The following is a 14,609-nucleotide window of genomic DNA, read 5'->3' on the forward strand; positions in this document are numbered from 1 at the left end:
AATCTCATGATAGTCACTCCATCACGCATAGCAGGGACTAGCTACTATCTGCACTGACGTCATCAGCGCCCAGATGAAAGATTAATTGGAGCCTGGAGGGACATCAAAAAATTAGGCAGAGGTATGGGAGTAAAAGCATCCCTGTTTATATATAGGTATATGCATATGTGGAGAAAGGATCAGGTGCTCACTGTTCCACTCTATAGACGACTACCTAGATCTAGATGCATAACATGTAAGAGCAGTGAGCAATAGGATAAGGCAGGTGGTTATGGACATGCAATGCATGGCATGGCAGTGCAAGGCATTTGGGGTTCATGAATGACCCCGGATTTGCAAGATCCAAGGATGCCTATATCACAGCCACACGTCAGCCATGTGTTGGGTGATGATGTTATTGGTGGTGCCATGTGGCACATCATCAGCGCCCCAATATGGGCACATGAATATGCTACAAGAGATGTCATGTGGGTAGTTTAGGCTGCCACATGGGCCATGTGTATCAGAAGCCACATGGGCTGTGAGAGATTGTGCAGTATTATGCAAGGAGCAGCCATGTGTATCAGAAGCCACATGGGCTGTGAGAGATTGTGCAGTATTATGATATGGAACTGGCTCTTCGAGAGTGCAAATCTGATGCAAGAGAGGCACCAGCCTTTGGGCAATTAGAGGCCAGTAATGGAGAAGGAAGGGGCATATTTATAACCCCCAGACCTGATCCACCTGCAGCAGCCAGCAGGTTGGCCATAACAGAAAGGTCTGTGGGAGCCAAGATAGGGGAGCAGGATCTAGGTCGGCCAGATCTAGTGTTGATCAGCCATATGCAGAAAAGTTTTTTTTTGTGTGTGTGTGTGTGGGGGAAGGGGGGGGGGGGGGGGGGGGGGGGGGGGAGCATCAGCCCTCACGTCCATAGGGGGTCTAGTCTGACCAGGTATATGAGCTGGTTCTGTGACTCTCCATTTAGGCACTGAAGCTCCAGGAAGAGCACACAGCAGAGGGAGAAGAACCAGCAGGAGTTGGAGAAGATAATCACCCATCCAGGGGTGCAGCACACTTGGCTGCAGATGTGAGGTACCCTCTGAAAGTTATTTTGTGACAACTTGTAGGTTTGTGTAAGCTTTATACACATTATTGTTTTGCTTCCGACACGCTGAGTATATCTCTCTATGTCTGTGAGTCTTTATGGTTGCAATACCTCTGTATACATGTCTTCCATTGGTATGATCCTGACTGCTACTGATTCTGGTTATAATTCTGCTGCAGTCAGGAGGCATCTACAGCCTGTGAGCATCTTGTGGCATTAGGCTAGCCACAAGGGTTGCCTCCAGCAGTAGCAAGCAGCGACAAATTGCCACATGGACAGACAAGTCCATGCAGGACTGCCCCACAGTGACAAAAGTAGACCGTCCAAAAACCCCCACATTGGAGTGAATGTGTACAGGTGGGCTATCAGGGCTAACAGCAGTAGCAGGTCTACTGTGTTGGCAGCTGAGTGCTTGCCTGGCCGAACCCAGTAAGCCGTCTCTTGCACATCAGCCACTATGGAAAAGGAGCAGTGAAACACTCCAACCAGGTCTCTTGCACATCAGCCACTATGGAAAAGGAGCAGTGAAACACCTCCAACCAGGTCACGTCGCTTCTAGCCTTCATAGGGCGTCGCCCTTGACCTAGAACCTTTACTAACCAAGACATGGAGTAGGAACCCATAAGGGTTAAGCTAGCAGCCCATCTCCCAGCTGTTAGGCTCACTATGTTGGGTCACCTCCGAGTCTAAGGTCTAGAGCACCACATGACCTTTCTCAGGCTACTGCTCTCGCCAACAAGGTCTACATCCACATGACACCTGTTTCCAAGATGGCCCCAATACCAAGTCCTCGTCTTGTATTTATAAGCCTAGCTTAGCTATTTTTAGCAGCTAACTCTAACTTGTGCTTCATGCATAAAGTAGCCCCTGCTTTTCCCAAAATCACTTACTTTACTTGCATCAGCTCTATCCATAGCTCTAGTCCCAAACTTAGTAACCACGGGTTAGAATGCACCTTAACCCCAGATTCAATCCTAGAGCTTAGGCTAGCCTAGCCTAACCCTAGGTAATCCAATCATGGTTAGGCCCTAGTTAGTCCGGTTAAGACATAACGTTCTCCCCACTTTAAACTAGAATTACACTGGCACAAATCAAGGTAGGGAATTTAATCAAGACTCACAAAATGTGTTTCTCATCTCGGACTAGGTTCCCAAGGTCACATCTGTAATATAGTATCTGTGAAGATCTTCGAATCTATTCAAATACAACCAAGGTATGATGAGAAGTATCTGTCTAGAAACCTGTAAGAAGACTCAAAAATTGATTACAACTTGTTTACTCAATTCTCATCTGAAGTAGTAGACAATACACCCTTGTTAAATATCTTAATTCTGATGGAATACAGGAATTGTATGGCTTGGTCCTATAAATAAATGAAAGGGATGTCCTTCAAAGTTGCAGTACATACCATACCTATTAGGGAAGGTTCCAAACTCAAGGTATGTGGAGCCTACAATACAAATCTAAAGTGGCATATTTTACAATGATCATCTAGTCAATCAACCAGGATAACCAAATGGTTTTTACTACTATAAGAATTCAATTTCAAAATAGTTGTGCGAAAGGGAGCCAGATGGAGTAGAAGATGACTTGCCAGATGCAGCACCGTTTTAAATAGATGTCCTCCCTGACTGGTATGCAGATTTCATTGGCTATTTAATGCCTGGAAGACGATCTCCTGAACTGAGACCAGTGGATGCAAGAAATTGATTCTAAACATTGCTCCCTAGCAGCCAATTGCAGGTCAACTATATAACATAGGCAGACATTAGATTGGAAGAAGATGTGTTATGCCGCCTGAGATCATGCCAATCATCACAGAAGTCCATGAAGGCATAGCAAGAGGACACTTTGTCAGTGAAGCCACATCAAGAAAAATCCTCTAGCACGATATTGGTAGCCAAAACTTTTACACCTTTGACTATGTAAAGAGATGTGATGTCTGCCAAAGAATGATTAAACCCCAACACAAGGATTTCAACCCCCTGACAATAGTTCTTGCTCACAAACCATTTGAAAAATGGGCGATTGTTTTTGTGGGACCCATACATCCAGCTGCTAAGGGATCCGGGAACAAAGGCGTGCTACATCATTGTGCATCATCATTTACTTGAGGCATTCAATCCTACGTGAGCACAAATTTGATTGAAAAACATCTATCTTCTGATCCCATTTGTGAACTGTGACAGAAACAAGAGGTGGGGCAGTGGGTGGGGCTCGCAAATTGGACTTTGTGTGCCTATGATAGGCTCATGTCTGTCTCCATGCTGAGCCACTTTTACATTCCAGCTAGAAGGTTGACATAACTTTGCACGTACTGGACAATCATACCAGAATATCCCTACCTGAATTTTTTAGAGAAACATAGTCTAGTATTCTTCTCACACCATTTCAAACGAAGGGATCACGACTGAGAAACGAACGTTGATGCCATTCAAAAGATGAAAGAGTCGAACAATGTCAAGCAAGTTTTCTCATTCGTAGGATTCCAAAGTTCTACCATAGCACCGATACCTTGATAGTGACTCCAAGCGGCGGAATTATATTGTGTATGGAATGGAAGAATCTAAGAACCAAAGGAAACACTGTAATTCAAACAATATGTGTGCACAAGCAGACAGAAAGAGCACGTAAGATCTGGAAGATAACACGCAGTATAACAGATGAAATCCTCATGTATAGACAGATGAATCAAATACAAAATCGGCACTTCCTTAAGTCACTACTTGCTGTCTGGTACAGCCAAGTATGGCACTCCCTTGTGCACTGGTAGCTGCTCCTACTGCTGTAGACCTCCTCCCCGATCAACATGTGCCCCTTTGATAGGCTTCAAGAGCTTGCTCTAGGGTGACCTCTTCAGGCTGCTCCCTCCTGCACACGTTTGTGCTCTCAACACAGCCCATATGTCTTCCCTGATCCAGGGCTTACAGTCAGCCCTGATTGCTGGACTGTGTTGCCACCCACGTGGCACCCTATAGTGCTCCCCATCTAGCTGCCCTGTGGATGTCTTCTCCTCCCATGTGCCATCTGTATCTGATGTTCACACAGCAGCCTCTCACAATATAATTCTTAGATTCTTCCATTGCATACACAATATAATTCCGCCCCGTCTAAGCAGGCACCCAACAATGATTGCAGGCCTATGCTCAACCTTACAACAGGGTTAGTCTGAACAAAAACAAAAACTTAAACTTTTGAGGGCAATAATGTTTCCACAATAGGGTTGAAATCAGTAGACCACATAAAATGACTAGGTTCTTTGACATCATGTATCAGTTGGCTCAGCTTTCTACAATCTTGGTTGAGCCTCAGCAGTGTGCCCGTGCTAACTTTACACAAATACTGTTGCCAATTAATATTACTAAGCTCCTGGCACTTCTGAAAACTGAAAATTTCTGTGCACCATGAAATATACAAGACCAAAACATGGTCCGTCTTGCATATCACATACTAGGAATGAAAATAGACGATCAACACCTAAATCACAATTACTTGATCTATCAGACAGAGTCTTGACAAGCTTTCTTGCTTCGATCTATGCTTGGAAAACAGAAGATTGACCTGTAACTCGCACCTCAATAGACCTGAGCATCGTAGATGTAAAGCACTTACCTCTATAATCTTGGAAGAACGTTGTGCTTCGGCTGCTTCAAGAGTCTTCACTCGATCCTTAAATTCTTGGAGCTCTAAGTCTTTCATTTGTACCTCAACCTCGAGCTGACTAACCTAAAACCCTCCCAAACTGAGATGTTAAAAAAGAGCTGATAACTATTTTACAAGATCACTCTGACGGAAGCATACATATGTTCATTATTCTGGCTTGGAATAAGCACAGTTAGTGTTGGCACAGAAAAATCAATTAGCCTGAAAGACAAGTAACCGACGACATGACCAAGAACCCACCATTTCAACAAAGTAATAAGATAGTCTTCTACCTTAGCCTCCAATTCCTTCAGCTCTGTATGTGCCATTTTGAGACTAGCTTCCAGCTGCCCACCTTCTGCTTTCTGCATGTGAGCAAAAGGGAGTACACACGTAAATATGTTTTTCCATAGCTGGTTTTTTTTACAACACGAATCCCCCGTTGCGGATTCTTCCACATCCTATCAAACTCGTTTTGCAAATAGTGGGGATAGTGAATATAATGCTAACTGCAATTTCACTGCTGCAAACTAAAAGACTCCCAACTGTCGCTACGATACAATGTCTTTGCTATGCGGGGAAGAGATACGTCCACTCCGTGCTTCCCAAGTCCAATTCCAACTTGTAAAGGCACAAGATAAGGATGGACGCTGCCGGTTGATCACGTTCTACTGGGCATATGAGTTCAACTAACAACCTTGTGATTTTCCAACTCTGCTTGGAGAGAGACGATCGCCTTCTCCTTCTCCTGCAAGCTTGAATCCTTCTCCGACAAACTCTGTTCTGCACGATGATTCGGAGGCACAAATGGCCACATTATAAGTCGGAAAACGTTGCACGATCAAAAATCCGAATCTCCAACATCGATGATCTGACCAGGCACACGGCACGCACCAAAAGTGTGTAGCTGGTTCTTTGCATGCTCCAACTCCTTGAGAAGGGCAACGGTAGGGGGTTCGTCCTGTGACGTCGCTGGTACAGAGGCGTCAAAGGATTGTGGATCGGGATCTGGATGAACGCCTACATCACTCAGTGCGAGCCGCGGAACTAAGGCAGTAAGGAGCAAGGGCAGAAGAAGAAGCGCAGCCATCGGGCTTGAGAGAAGTAGCGAGAGTGTGTGTGCGTGAGAGAGAGAGAGAGAGAGAGAGAGAACTTGGGGGAGAGGGAGGGGGCATCACTTATAAGTAGATGCTTGGTCGCGGAAGCGACATGGCACTTCAAATCAACGATGGTCAAAACATCGGTTTTGACGTGCATGTGAACACACCCCCATGCTCAATTTTAGCATTTCAGGTTATTTCTTATCCTTTTTGACTCCCCGATTTACACCGCTTATAAGTGTACTACCTTTCCTTCGTATGTTTGACTTTTCCAACTTTTATGCTTTAATAGATATATGTATGAATATGATGTCGTTGAATTATTTTCCTCCAATTTTATATAGCCTACCATGTACTAAAAGTAGGGAGTTTGAGATCAATTCTATGATTAAAGTTTCTCTTCCACCATTATGTCCCCCTATGGAACAAGTATTCAAATTTCAAAGTGGATGCCGCGACAACATAGTGGAAGGGCATGTGCGACGACTTGCATTCGAACCTTGCTGCGTGTAGTGTAGGTCTAGGGCAAACACCCTTGATAGGGATATTAATAGGTCCCCACTACATTGAAAAAATAGGAGAGGTGAAAAGGAAGCATGATTAAACTAGGAGAGAATGATGCGAATGTTCACAATCTGTAGTCACACTAGGTTGTGACTCTAGATAGCATGGGACCAATGTGTTTCGTGCATTTCTAACTAGTGTGCAACTTTACAACTTGCATCCGATGACAACGTATGCAAGCCTTGGGGCATGACATCTTGTGGTATCACTTTCTAGTCATTACTGACCTTTTATGCTTAGAAAATCTTATGGCAATGGCCATTGCTCGTGTCTAGTTTACGGTGTGATTGCTAGAATGTGCGTCCTTTGTATGCCTACCAAGCCCCATACTCAATGAGAGTAGAACTCTCGAAGGAGTAGATTCAACTACCATATATGTCCACCTGGTGCAAGTACTCTTGCTACAAGTGGTGACAACTTGGTGTAGTGGACTGCTGTGAGTCACTCCTCTAGATGGTTGGTTGCCATTACATTGTAGCATTGGTCGTTGGAGTTGCCTTCTATTAGACATTGCAATATAATTTTCAATTTTAGCAAGACAAGGCTATTAGCCCTAAGGTATTTCATGTCACTAAGGTTTATATCAATGGGCCCAAAGGGCTCAATCTTCATTGCATCAACAGCGATGTATGGTACAAGGGGATATTACAATATCCTATAATAGAACCATTATATTTTATTTTTTTATTATAAATAAATAAATCCTAGTCTGTGTCACCCCCAAAAGGGACCAATACACAATTGGGCCAACTCCAGAAAGTGCACATTTTGTGCATGTTATAATTATCATTCTAAATACTTCTATGCATTGATATGTCAAAAGCGATATCATAAGTTGATTGTTTGCTCGCTCCACTACTTCTTGATTTTGTGCGCTGATTGCTCCTTATGATTGGAAGAATTGATTTCATGTTTTTTTTTGTGTGTGTTTAATGATGCTTATATATATTTTGTATGCATCATGCCATGTGTTGTGTATACTCAGAATACATTTCTCAAAGTCCTTGAATGGCAAGTAGAGCAAGAAATTATCATGGTAGAATCACGTATGATCCTTGTGTTGATTGAAGTTGACAAAGCATATGATTTGTGCGTTCTTAAGCTTTATGTGTATGCTTTTGTTTGCGACACATATTTGGCCAAGCAAAGGTTAACTAATGCTAGCTAGTGCTTTGAAATTTTTTGTATGGTATTTTCAAAGAAAACATTCATGTCATGGTTGTCCAAGGCTTGCAGAGCTGCTTTGTGTTTTAGCAATAGCATTCTATCTTCCGCGTGATTAGCATTGATAAAGGTAAATTGGTGCGAGCGCAATATAAATAGCTTGTTGTGAGCTTAGCTGTTGAGTGTCTATGAGTGTATTTCCAAGCTTTCTGAAGCACTTGAATTGTGTTAAGATTATTTCTTATGCAATACTCGAATGCCTCCTTCATTGCCTTGCTCATTTTTGTCTCTACTTTTGTGATATAAGACATACAATATGCTATTGCAGTGTGTGGATTTATAATAAATTGGACATCAATGTTCGCATCCCAGAGACGAGATGACTTTAGGTTGAAGTTGTTGATATAGATGTCCTTTGGCTGTCTTTTCATGAAGATTGTTGGCTTGTTAATAGAGTATCTTAGTGCTTCAATGTACGTAGGTTCTATTGCCTTAAGGAATACTAGCCACTCATCGAACAAAATCATTGTGTCATGACCAAGATCATGGAGTCGGTTGCCCATTCTCTTTGCCAGTAGAGCTAAGTTTTTGAATAGCTATATTGAATCTCAGGATCAATCAGTTTCAAGATGCACGTTTCATGCAATTGTGGCTTAGGGAAGCCATATGTGCATTCCTTTGTGATTTCGTGCACCCTTGATGATGATGATGCATTTGAGCATCACCCAAATATGAGGGCAGCAGGTCACTAGATATGTTTTCCTTAATAAATGCAATTGTGTTTGTTGTGTTTGAGCTTGCAAGGGTAGGAGCATCTTTGATACATAGGAATCCATGGTCATGCTGACTACCTCCATGCTGAAACTCCTTGATGAAGAAGAAGTTAGAGAGCTTGCCAACAATCATCTCATCTCTTTTTAGGTCTTTATTGATTGCATTGAATTAATACACATATTATATAGCTGTAGTCAGAGCGATCAACCGGCAGCGTCCATCCTTATTTTGTGCCTTATGTTACAAATATGATGCCTCACTCTCATGGTCACATGGCTTAATATTTGGGTTGAGATTTTCCAAACATTTTAGCAAGCTTAGCCATTGTCTCTCACCACACGAGAATGTCACAAAGAATGTTGGCAATCCAAGTTGTCGGATCATTGAAAACATTTTTTCCCAACTTGTCTTTATAGTGCATCGAAGTCTTTACACTCAATCCTTGATTTGAGGAGCTTCTTAATGTTTGTGTCATCTTGAATATCCTTTGCATCAGGTTGTTGGCCTTGTAGTTTTCCCTTCCATAGCCTGACCCAACTAGAAGATAGAATCTTAGAGATCATTATTTTGACTGTTTTGAAGAAAATATTTTCTATACGTGTTCCAAATATTCTATCTTCATTAATTAATTCCCATTTTGTATTTCTTTGGTAGCTCTTCTTAGCTAGGTGGCAATATGCTATTCTGTGCCCGAAGTACAAATCTGGGAAAGATAGCTCCTCACAAAAATTATCCTTAAACAAACCAAGCAGTGGATAGTCTTTTGATGGCGTAACATGTACAATAGAATCATTTTATGGTCAACAATTTGCTATGATGCATACAATCCATGTAGTAATGGTGTTTGGATTAGATAATGTAACACTTATATTATCAATAACGGCCACACAACCCCCGTCATGTAACATGGTTTGTATGCAAGTCTTTGCTTAATGCCAACCACAAGACATGTGTTGTCATCTAAAAAACTTGGCAAAATTTTTTGTGCTTTTTGCAGATTTGCCATCATGTTAAGCACATTAACACATAACCCATATTGACCCTCATATTTCAGTTCACAATTCTACACAAATGGAATTCATATGGAGACCAAGCATGCCTTAATTGGATTAAGGTTTAGTTTTTACATCGATTAAATTGGCACTTTCATCTTGAATATTGAGCTTCCAAATAATCTTGGTAGCATCCCTTGGTTCAAACTCACTGTGCATCTCTTGCAAGCCCTTTTTTGGTCCAAATTGGAATCACTAGTAGCAATGTCCAAAACGGAATCATAAGTCGAAGCACCAATCTCACTCAACCCTTGTAACTGTCTCCTAAACATTAGACTCCCACAACAACAGGAATGGTTTGAGGGTGTGCCTAAAACATCATTGACATATCTTTGATTTCTTGTTTGGCTCGATTTACTTTGATGAGCAAGTTGGGTGCATGGAAGTTCCATTTCTTTTTTATTTTGATGCAATTTGTAGATCTTGCCTTGGAATTGCTTGTTCGAGAATGTTGTTGTTGGACAAAGTAGCTTGAACTCATGGATGAGCGTGAGAGGAGGAGCACTAATTTAAGCCTCAATGAGGTCTCGTAGGCAAGTGCTCCTCTTCTAGAAGCTAGCATGTCTAGACTTCTCTTCCCTGAGTAGAAATCCTTCTAATAGCCATTGATTGAACATGTACTAGAGACAAACCATTGTTTGCTAAGTATGCTAGCACATGAGCAAATCTTTATCAAAAGGAAATAGCTGCCAAAAGGCATAGTCTATTTAAAAAGCAATTATTTGCTCATGTCAACATATTCCCCAAGTAATTGTCTATGTGACTTTCCCACATGTCACCAAGGATTATAACGACTATGCTTAAGACTCAGCAAAAGATTACACATTCCCTAAAGGAAGCGAAAAATGGCACCCAAACGGTTAGGCCTTGCCTCTCACAAGGCCTAAAGTAGCTGAATAAACCTCTCATAAAAACACCTTTTGGCAAAACTTTGCTCATAATGAGCATTACGGTGTAATTGCAATAAGAGCTATGAAACGGCAAGGTTGAAGCAAGGGGAGAAGAGTAACTAGGATTTGATACCATGAATAAAACTAGACGAGTGCTCAAGTGGGAGGATGCTCACTAGAGAGGGAGGGAGAGATAGAAATGAAGGACCACACAATAGGAGCCAACACATCAAAATTGTATTAGCTACTATCACTTTGCAAAATGGAAGGCTAGGATGATCCACACCACACAAGGGGGGGTGACCACTGGCTAGAATGATCCACACCATACAAGGGGGGGTGACCATCCATTATATAGGAACCCTCGTCCTCTAATCCTATCCCATTCATCCACATTCGCCAATCATATGAATGTAGATTCTAACCTTTTTAATCATTGTGATGTCCAAATCTCAACACTTAAATATGTGACTATGTGATTTAGTACTAAACTTACAGCTTTGGATATTGCTAGCTATCCCACTCTGTCTACAAGCATTGCTCATAATTGGCATTGTTTGCTTAGGCTTTTGCTATGGAGTCACGCTTTTCGATATCATCGATTCCATTTGATGGTGATTCATCCTTTTCATTGTGTTGACACTTGATATCCCTGAATCATCTTATTATTTTGCTTTAAGAATAGGGCGGGGTTTTCATTTCTTTATTTTTAATTCTTGCCAATAAGGCTATGCTACTCAACTTCTTGATTCCCTTCTTTGTCTTTTGTTTTTCCCAATAGTGATCATGAAGTTGGGTTAAAGTCGGAGTGTTCACTCTATATGAAGGCATGGACAAAGTTATCCCATGAATTGAGTAACATTTTTTGAAGAAGGTCAACTACTTGTTGAGATGGCATCTTCTCACTAGGCACAAATAGCTGATTTTTGAATAAAATATAAACATCCCACAAAAGTTGACATTTTATGATCAACTTATGTCATAAATAGCACATCACTAAATACTAAAGGATATGATGAGTGTTAATCAAGGTTGACGCATGCATAGTAAGCATAGCTAAGCAACTTGCCATTAACCATCTTTTCCTTCACGTGGAGGAATTGATACTTTGGTCAAGTTGAGGCTTAGAATTTGGAGGGGAATAAATGCTAGGTGCCAAGTAGGATGGCATATGCTCTTCATTGTATATTGTTTGGCAATAAATTATAGGCGTGTAGATGTGAACAAAGGGGCAACAAATGAAAAATATATATCTTCTTTATATATTGTATGGCAATCTTTTATAGGCATATGCTTGTTGATGTGAACAAAGGGACAAGAAATATAAAACCTAAACTTAGCACAATACCAAGGAAATGGTTGAGAAGGTGCTTGCATCATTGAATAAGATGGTTAAACTATTATTTTCTCTCTCTTACGATGCACAAACTAAAGGGAGCCCAAAAGCATAAGAGGGGCGATAAGATGCCTCTATAACATATGATAAATTGTGTCACCTTTATGAGGAGCCCTGTGACACAATAATGGAAGTGTAACTAATATGTTACAAGAGCACATGGGGTTAATGGAAATAATAATGACCACTCAACCACCAATGGATTCAATATGTATAGGGTATCTAGTATGTGTTATTCTAGTACATGGAGATAGAAACAAAGACCATATGGAGCCTTAGTATGATACAATAGGCCCCCTTGTAACACACACATGACCAACTACAAGGGGTGTACTGCCTATGCCTATGCTGACAGGTAGTAGAGGTTACGAGAGAGGAAATCAAATGTGGGCAGCCAACTTAGGTGGATGAATGCCCAAACTGCTTGAGTTGCCGTTGCTTTGCTTAGAATAGGATAAGTGTTTTAAGAGCATAAGTAGGTAATGAAAATGAGTGAATGTGACTCAACCACCGTTGAATTCAACATGTCTTATGCTTATTATAGTACTCAGAGATTTAAGAAAATTAATTAATGCCATAATGAAGCAACTTGAATCACCTTAACAATTTGTCTTTGGCCTTGTATAGCAAAGCAAATAACGTACCAGATTTATATTTTACTCTTTGGTCTTTGCTTCATCATGCTTCTTGTGGTGTCAAGTTGTGGTGCTCTTTAATCAAATAAAAATATATATTATCCCAAATGCACACATAAAGCGAGCCCTGTCATTCATGCGTTAACATACTTTTTGGCTTGCCACTTGTTATGTGGTAGCCTAAGTAAAGGTGGAAATTAGTTTGTAGGGCTTTTTTGGCAATTTCGATATTCCACGTTTTTTTGGGTACTTTTTGGTTCTTTTCCCGTATCCACCATAGTACCCGAACTTTAATTACTTTCCATTTTTTCGTATCTTCTACATATCCCCTCTTTTATAACTTTCAACGTTTTGCCCCTATTTTTATTTACGCCTTATTTTTTTAAATTAATTTATTTATCCCTATTTCAAAAACTCTTAATGTTTAAATCCCCCCCCCCCCCCCCCAGTTTACATTTTTGGCCTGCCGAAAGGAAGGACTAAGCGACAACAAAGCGAAAATAGCAATTTTCAATTTCCAAAAAATCTTTAATGATTTTATAATCCACTTGGTATTATTCCCTCTCCACATGCTATTTTTCATTGTAGAATCCTCTACATTTTTAGGCCCCCTCCCTTCCCCCCCCCCCCCCCCCCCCTCTCGCTTGCTTTCAATTCATTATCTCCGCCCTCTTTTCCACACTGCACATCTTCCTCACTATTTTGAATCTAGGGCAGGCCTTGTGAATGATTTATAATCATTCAACTTGTTATGGTAGGCAACCTAGGGAGATGTTTGGGTTTTATCACACCCCCTTGAGCCACTTGTCATGAATGTAATCTCTTCATCCGATTTCATCTTATGCCCTTGATTTCGTTTGATGTAAAAGCTAAGCTTTTGACTAAAGCACTAAAAGCATATAGGTGCTTTTCAAAATAGAAAGACTTTTGATGTAAAAGCTAAGCTTTTGACTAGAGCACTAAAAGCATATAGGTGCTGTTCAAAATAAAAAGACTATATAAATGTTTTAAACCTATTCGATTTGAAGAGATGGTCTACTTGATTTGCAAATTTGGGCTTATTGGCATGTGAAGGTTTCGAGAGCCCTACTCTCACAAGCCTAAAAGCTCGACTTACTACATTGATCAAACTCCCATTTTCTTGAGGTTGGAGAGGCACTTAAGGCTGCCTGAGTGGAGAGTGATAATGTTATGTGCTCTACCTCGGACTTCCTCTAATGATAGTTGCCTTTTTGTGCTATCTAGAGTGTACTGAACGATCTGAACGTTGGAATCATCCTGCTTAAGGACTCACACAGATCCTCTCAGGGTCACATTGACAAGTTTTCGGGAATCGTCTCTTGATGTTCAACTATGATTACAACTAGTGACATTTAGGTAATATGCCAGTTTCTTATCCATTCGCAAGACTTATCCTTGACGCTAATATTCTCAGCGTTATCTCGACACCCAAGGAAGAGCTCGTTCCCTGGACGAGGGCTTAGAAAATGAAAACTTCCTTCTAGGCTGCCTACCGTAAAAAAGAGAATGAAGTAAAATTTTGGACATGAGACGCAAACATATAACTCTTTGGGGAAGGAAGCGCATCGCCTCCCCGCCCACACTATGTGTGGTTATCATAATTATATATATTATATTATAATATAAATATTTTTAATTACTGATCCATTCAAAATTTATTGTTTTCAATTTGAATTCTTACAACATTGCTCTCGTTTAATGCATGTTATTGATGTGAGGGAGTAAGGAAATCCAAGATGGATGCAAGATTGAAGGATGCCTACACCTTTATTGATATGGTTGTAGTCCATGTGACAATATTGAAAAAACTGCAATGAGGATCAATTATTGTATCGCCTTATTCATGTATTTGTTGGACTTTAGCTTCCAAAATATGGACATCACAAAATTAATAATAAATCAACACCTCTGACATTTGCAGGGAGGATCGGGTCCTAATGGACCCAAGCCATGTGTCGTGATTATAGGCGTTGATCTTTATGACGATCCAAGGGATTGAAACGTGCTTTCTAGAAAAGCAAACTTTTGTGAGGTCTCCTTAAGCCACATGTACAATTTTAGGCCCTTGATTTTAGATTGATCTAAGGGACTAAAATACTCCTTCCAAATTTGATCCAAAAGCATACTTTTTTATTCATTCTTCCCGCAAATTTATTATATAAGGAGGGAGATAATTGCATGTTTTCTTTCTTGTTATCACTTGATTGAGTAATTGTTGGACAAAGCTCACTACCTTGCTACTAAAACTCCAATTGGATAATAGTGAGGATTCAGGACCAATTTGGAG

The 14,609-nt window shown here is 40.8% G+C and overlaps 1 protein-coding gene across 3 annotated transcripts in view; it reads right to left on the minus strand.

The window, feature by feature from the left end:
• The window catches only part of LOC147883736 (uncharacterized), a 76,369-nt gene extending 70,438 nt beyond the window's left edge, over positions 1-5,931 (minus strand). For 2 of the 3 annotated variants that reach the window (XM_087399159.1, XM_087399158.1), the window contains exons 1-4: positions 5,621-5,931; positions 5,424-5,509; positions 5,020-5,091; positions 4,697-4,810 (exon numbers count right to left, since the gene is read on the minus strand). In XM_087399159.1, the coding sequence (XP_087255285.1) occupies positions 4,697-4,810; positions 5,020-5,091; positions 5,424-5,509; positions 5,621-5,816 (468 nt within the window). In that variant the 5' untranslated portion in view covers positions 5,817-5,931. The remainder of the gene's footprint in view (positions 1-4,696; positions 4,811-5,019; positions 5,092-5,423; positions 5,510-5,620) is intronic. The other variant, XM_087399157.1, reaches the window with a different exon arrangement.
• Positions 5,932-14,609: the final 8,678 nt, after the last annotated feature.

This window comes from Dipteris shenzhenensis, chromosome 27, assembly GCF_047967505.1.
Source record: "Dipteris shenzhenensis isolate YYH24624 ecotype China chromosome 27, Dip_SZ_1.0, whole genome shotgun sequence".
In the NCBI taxonomy this organism is placed as follows: Eukaryota; Viridiplantae; Streptophyta; class Polypodiopsida; order Gleicheniales; family Dipteridaceae; genus Dipteris; species Dipteris shenzhenensis.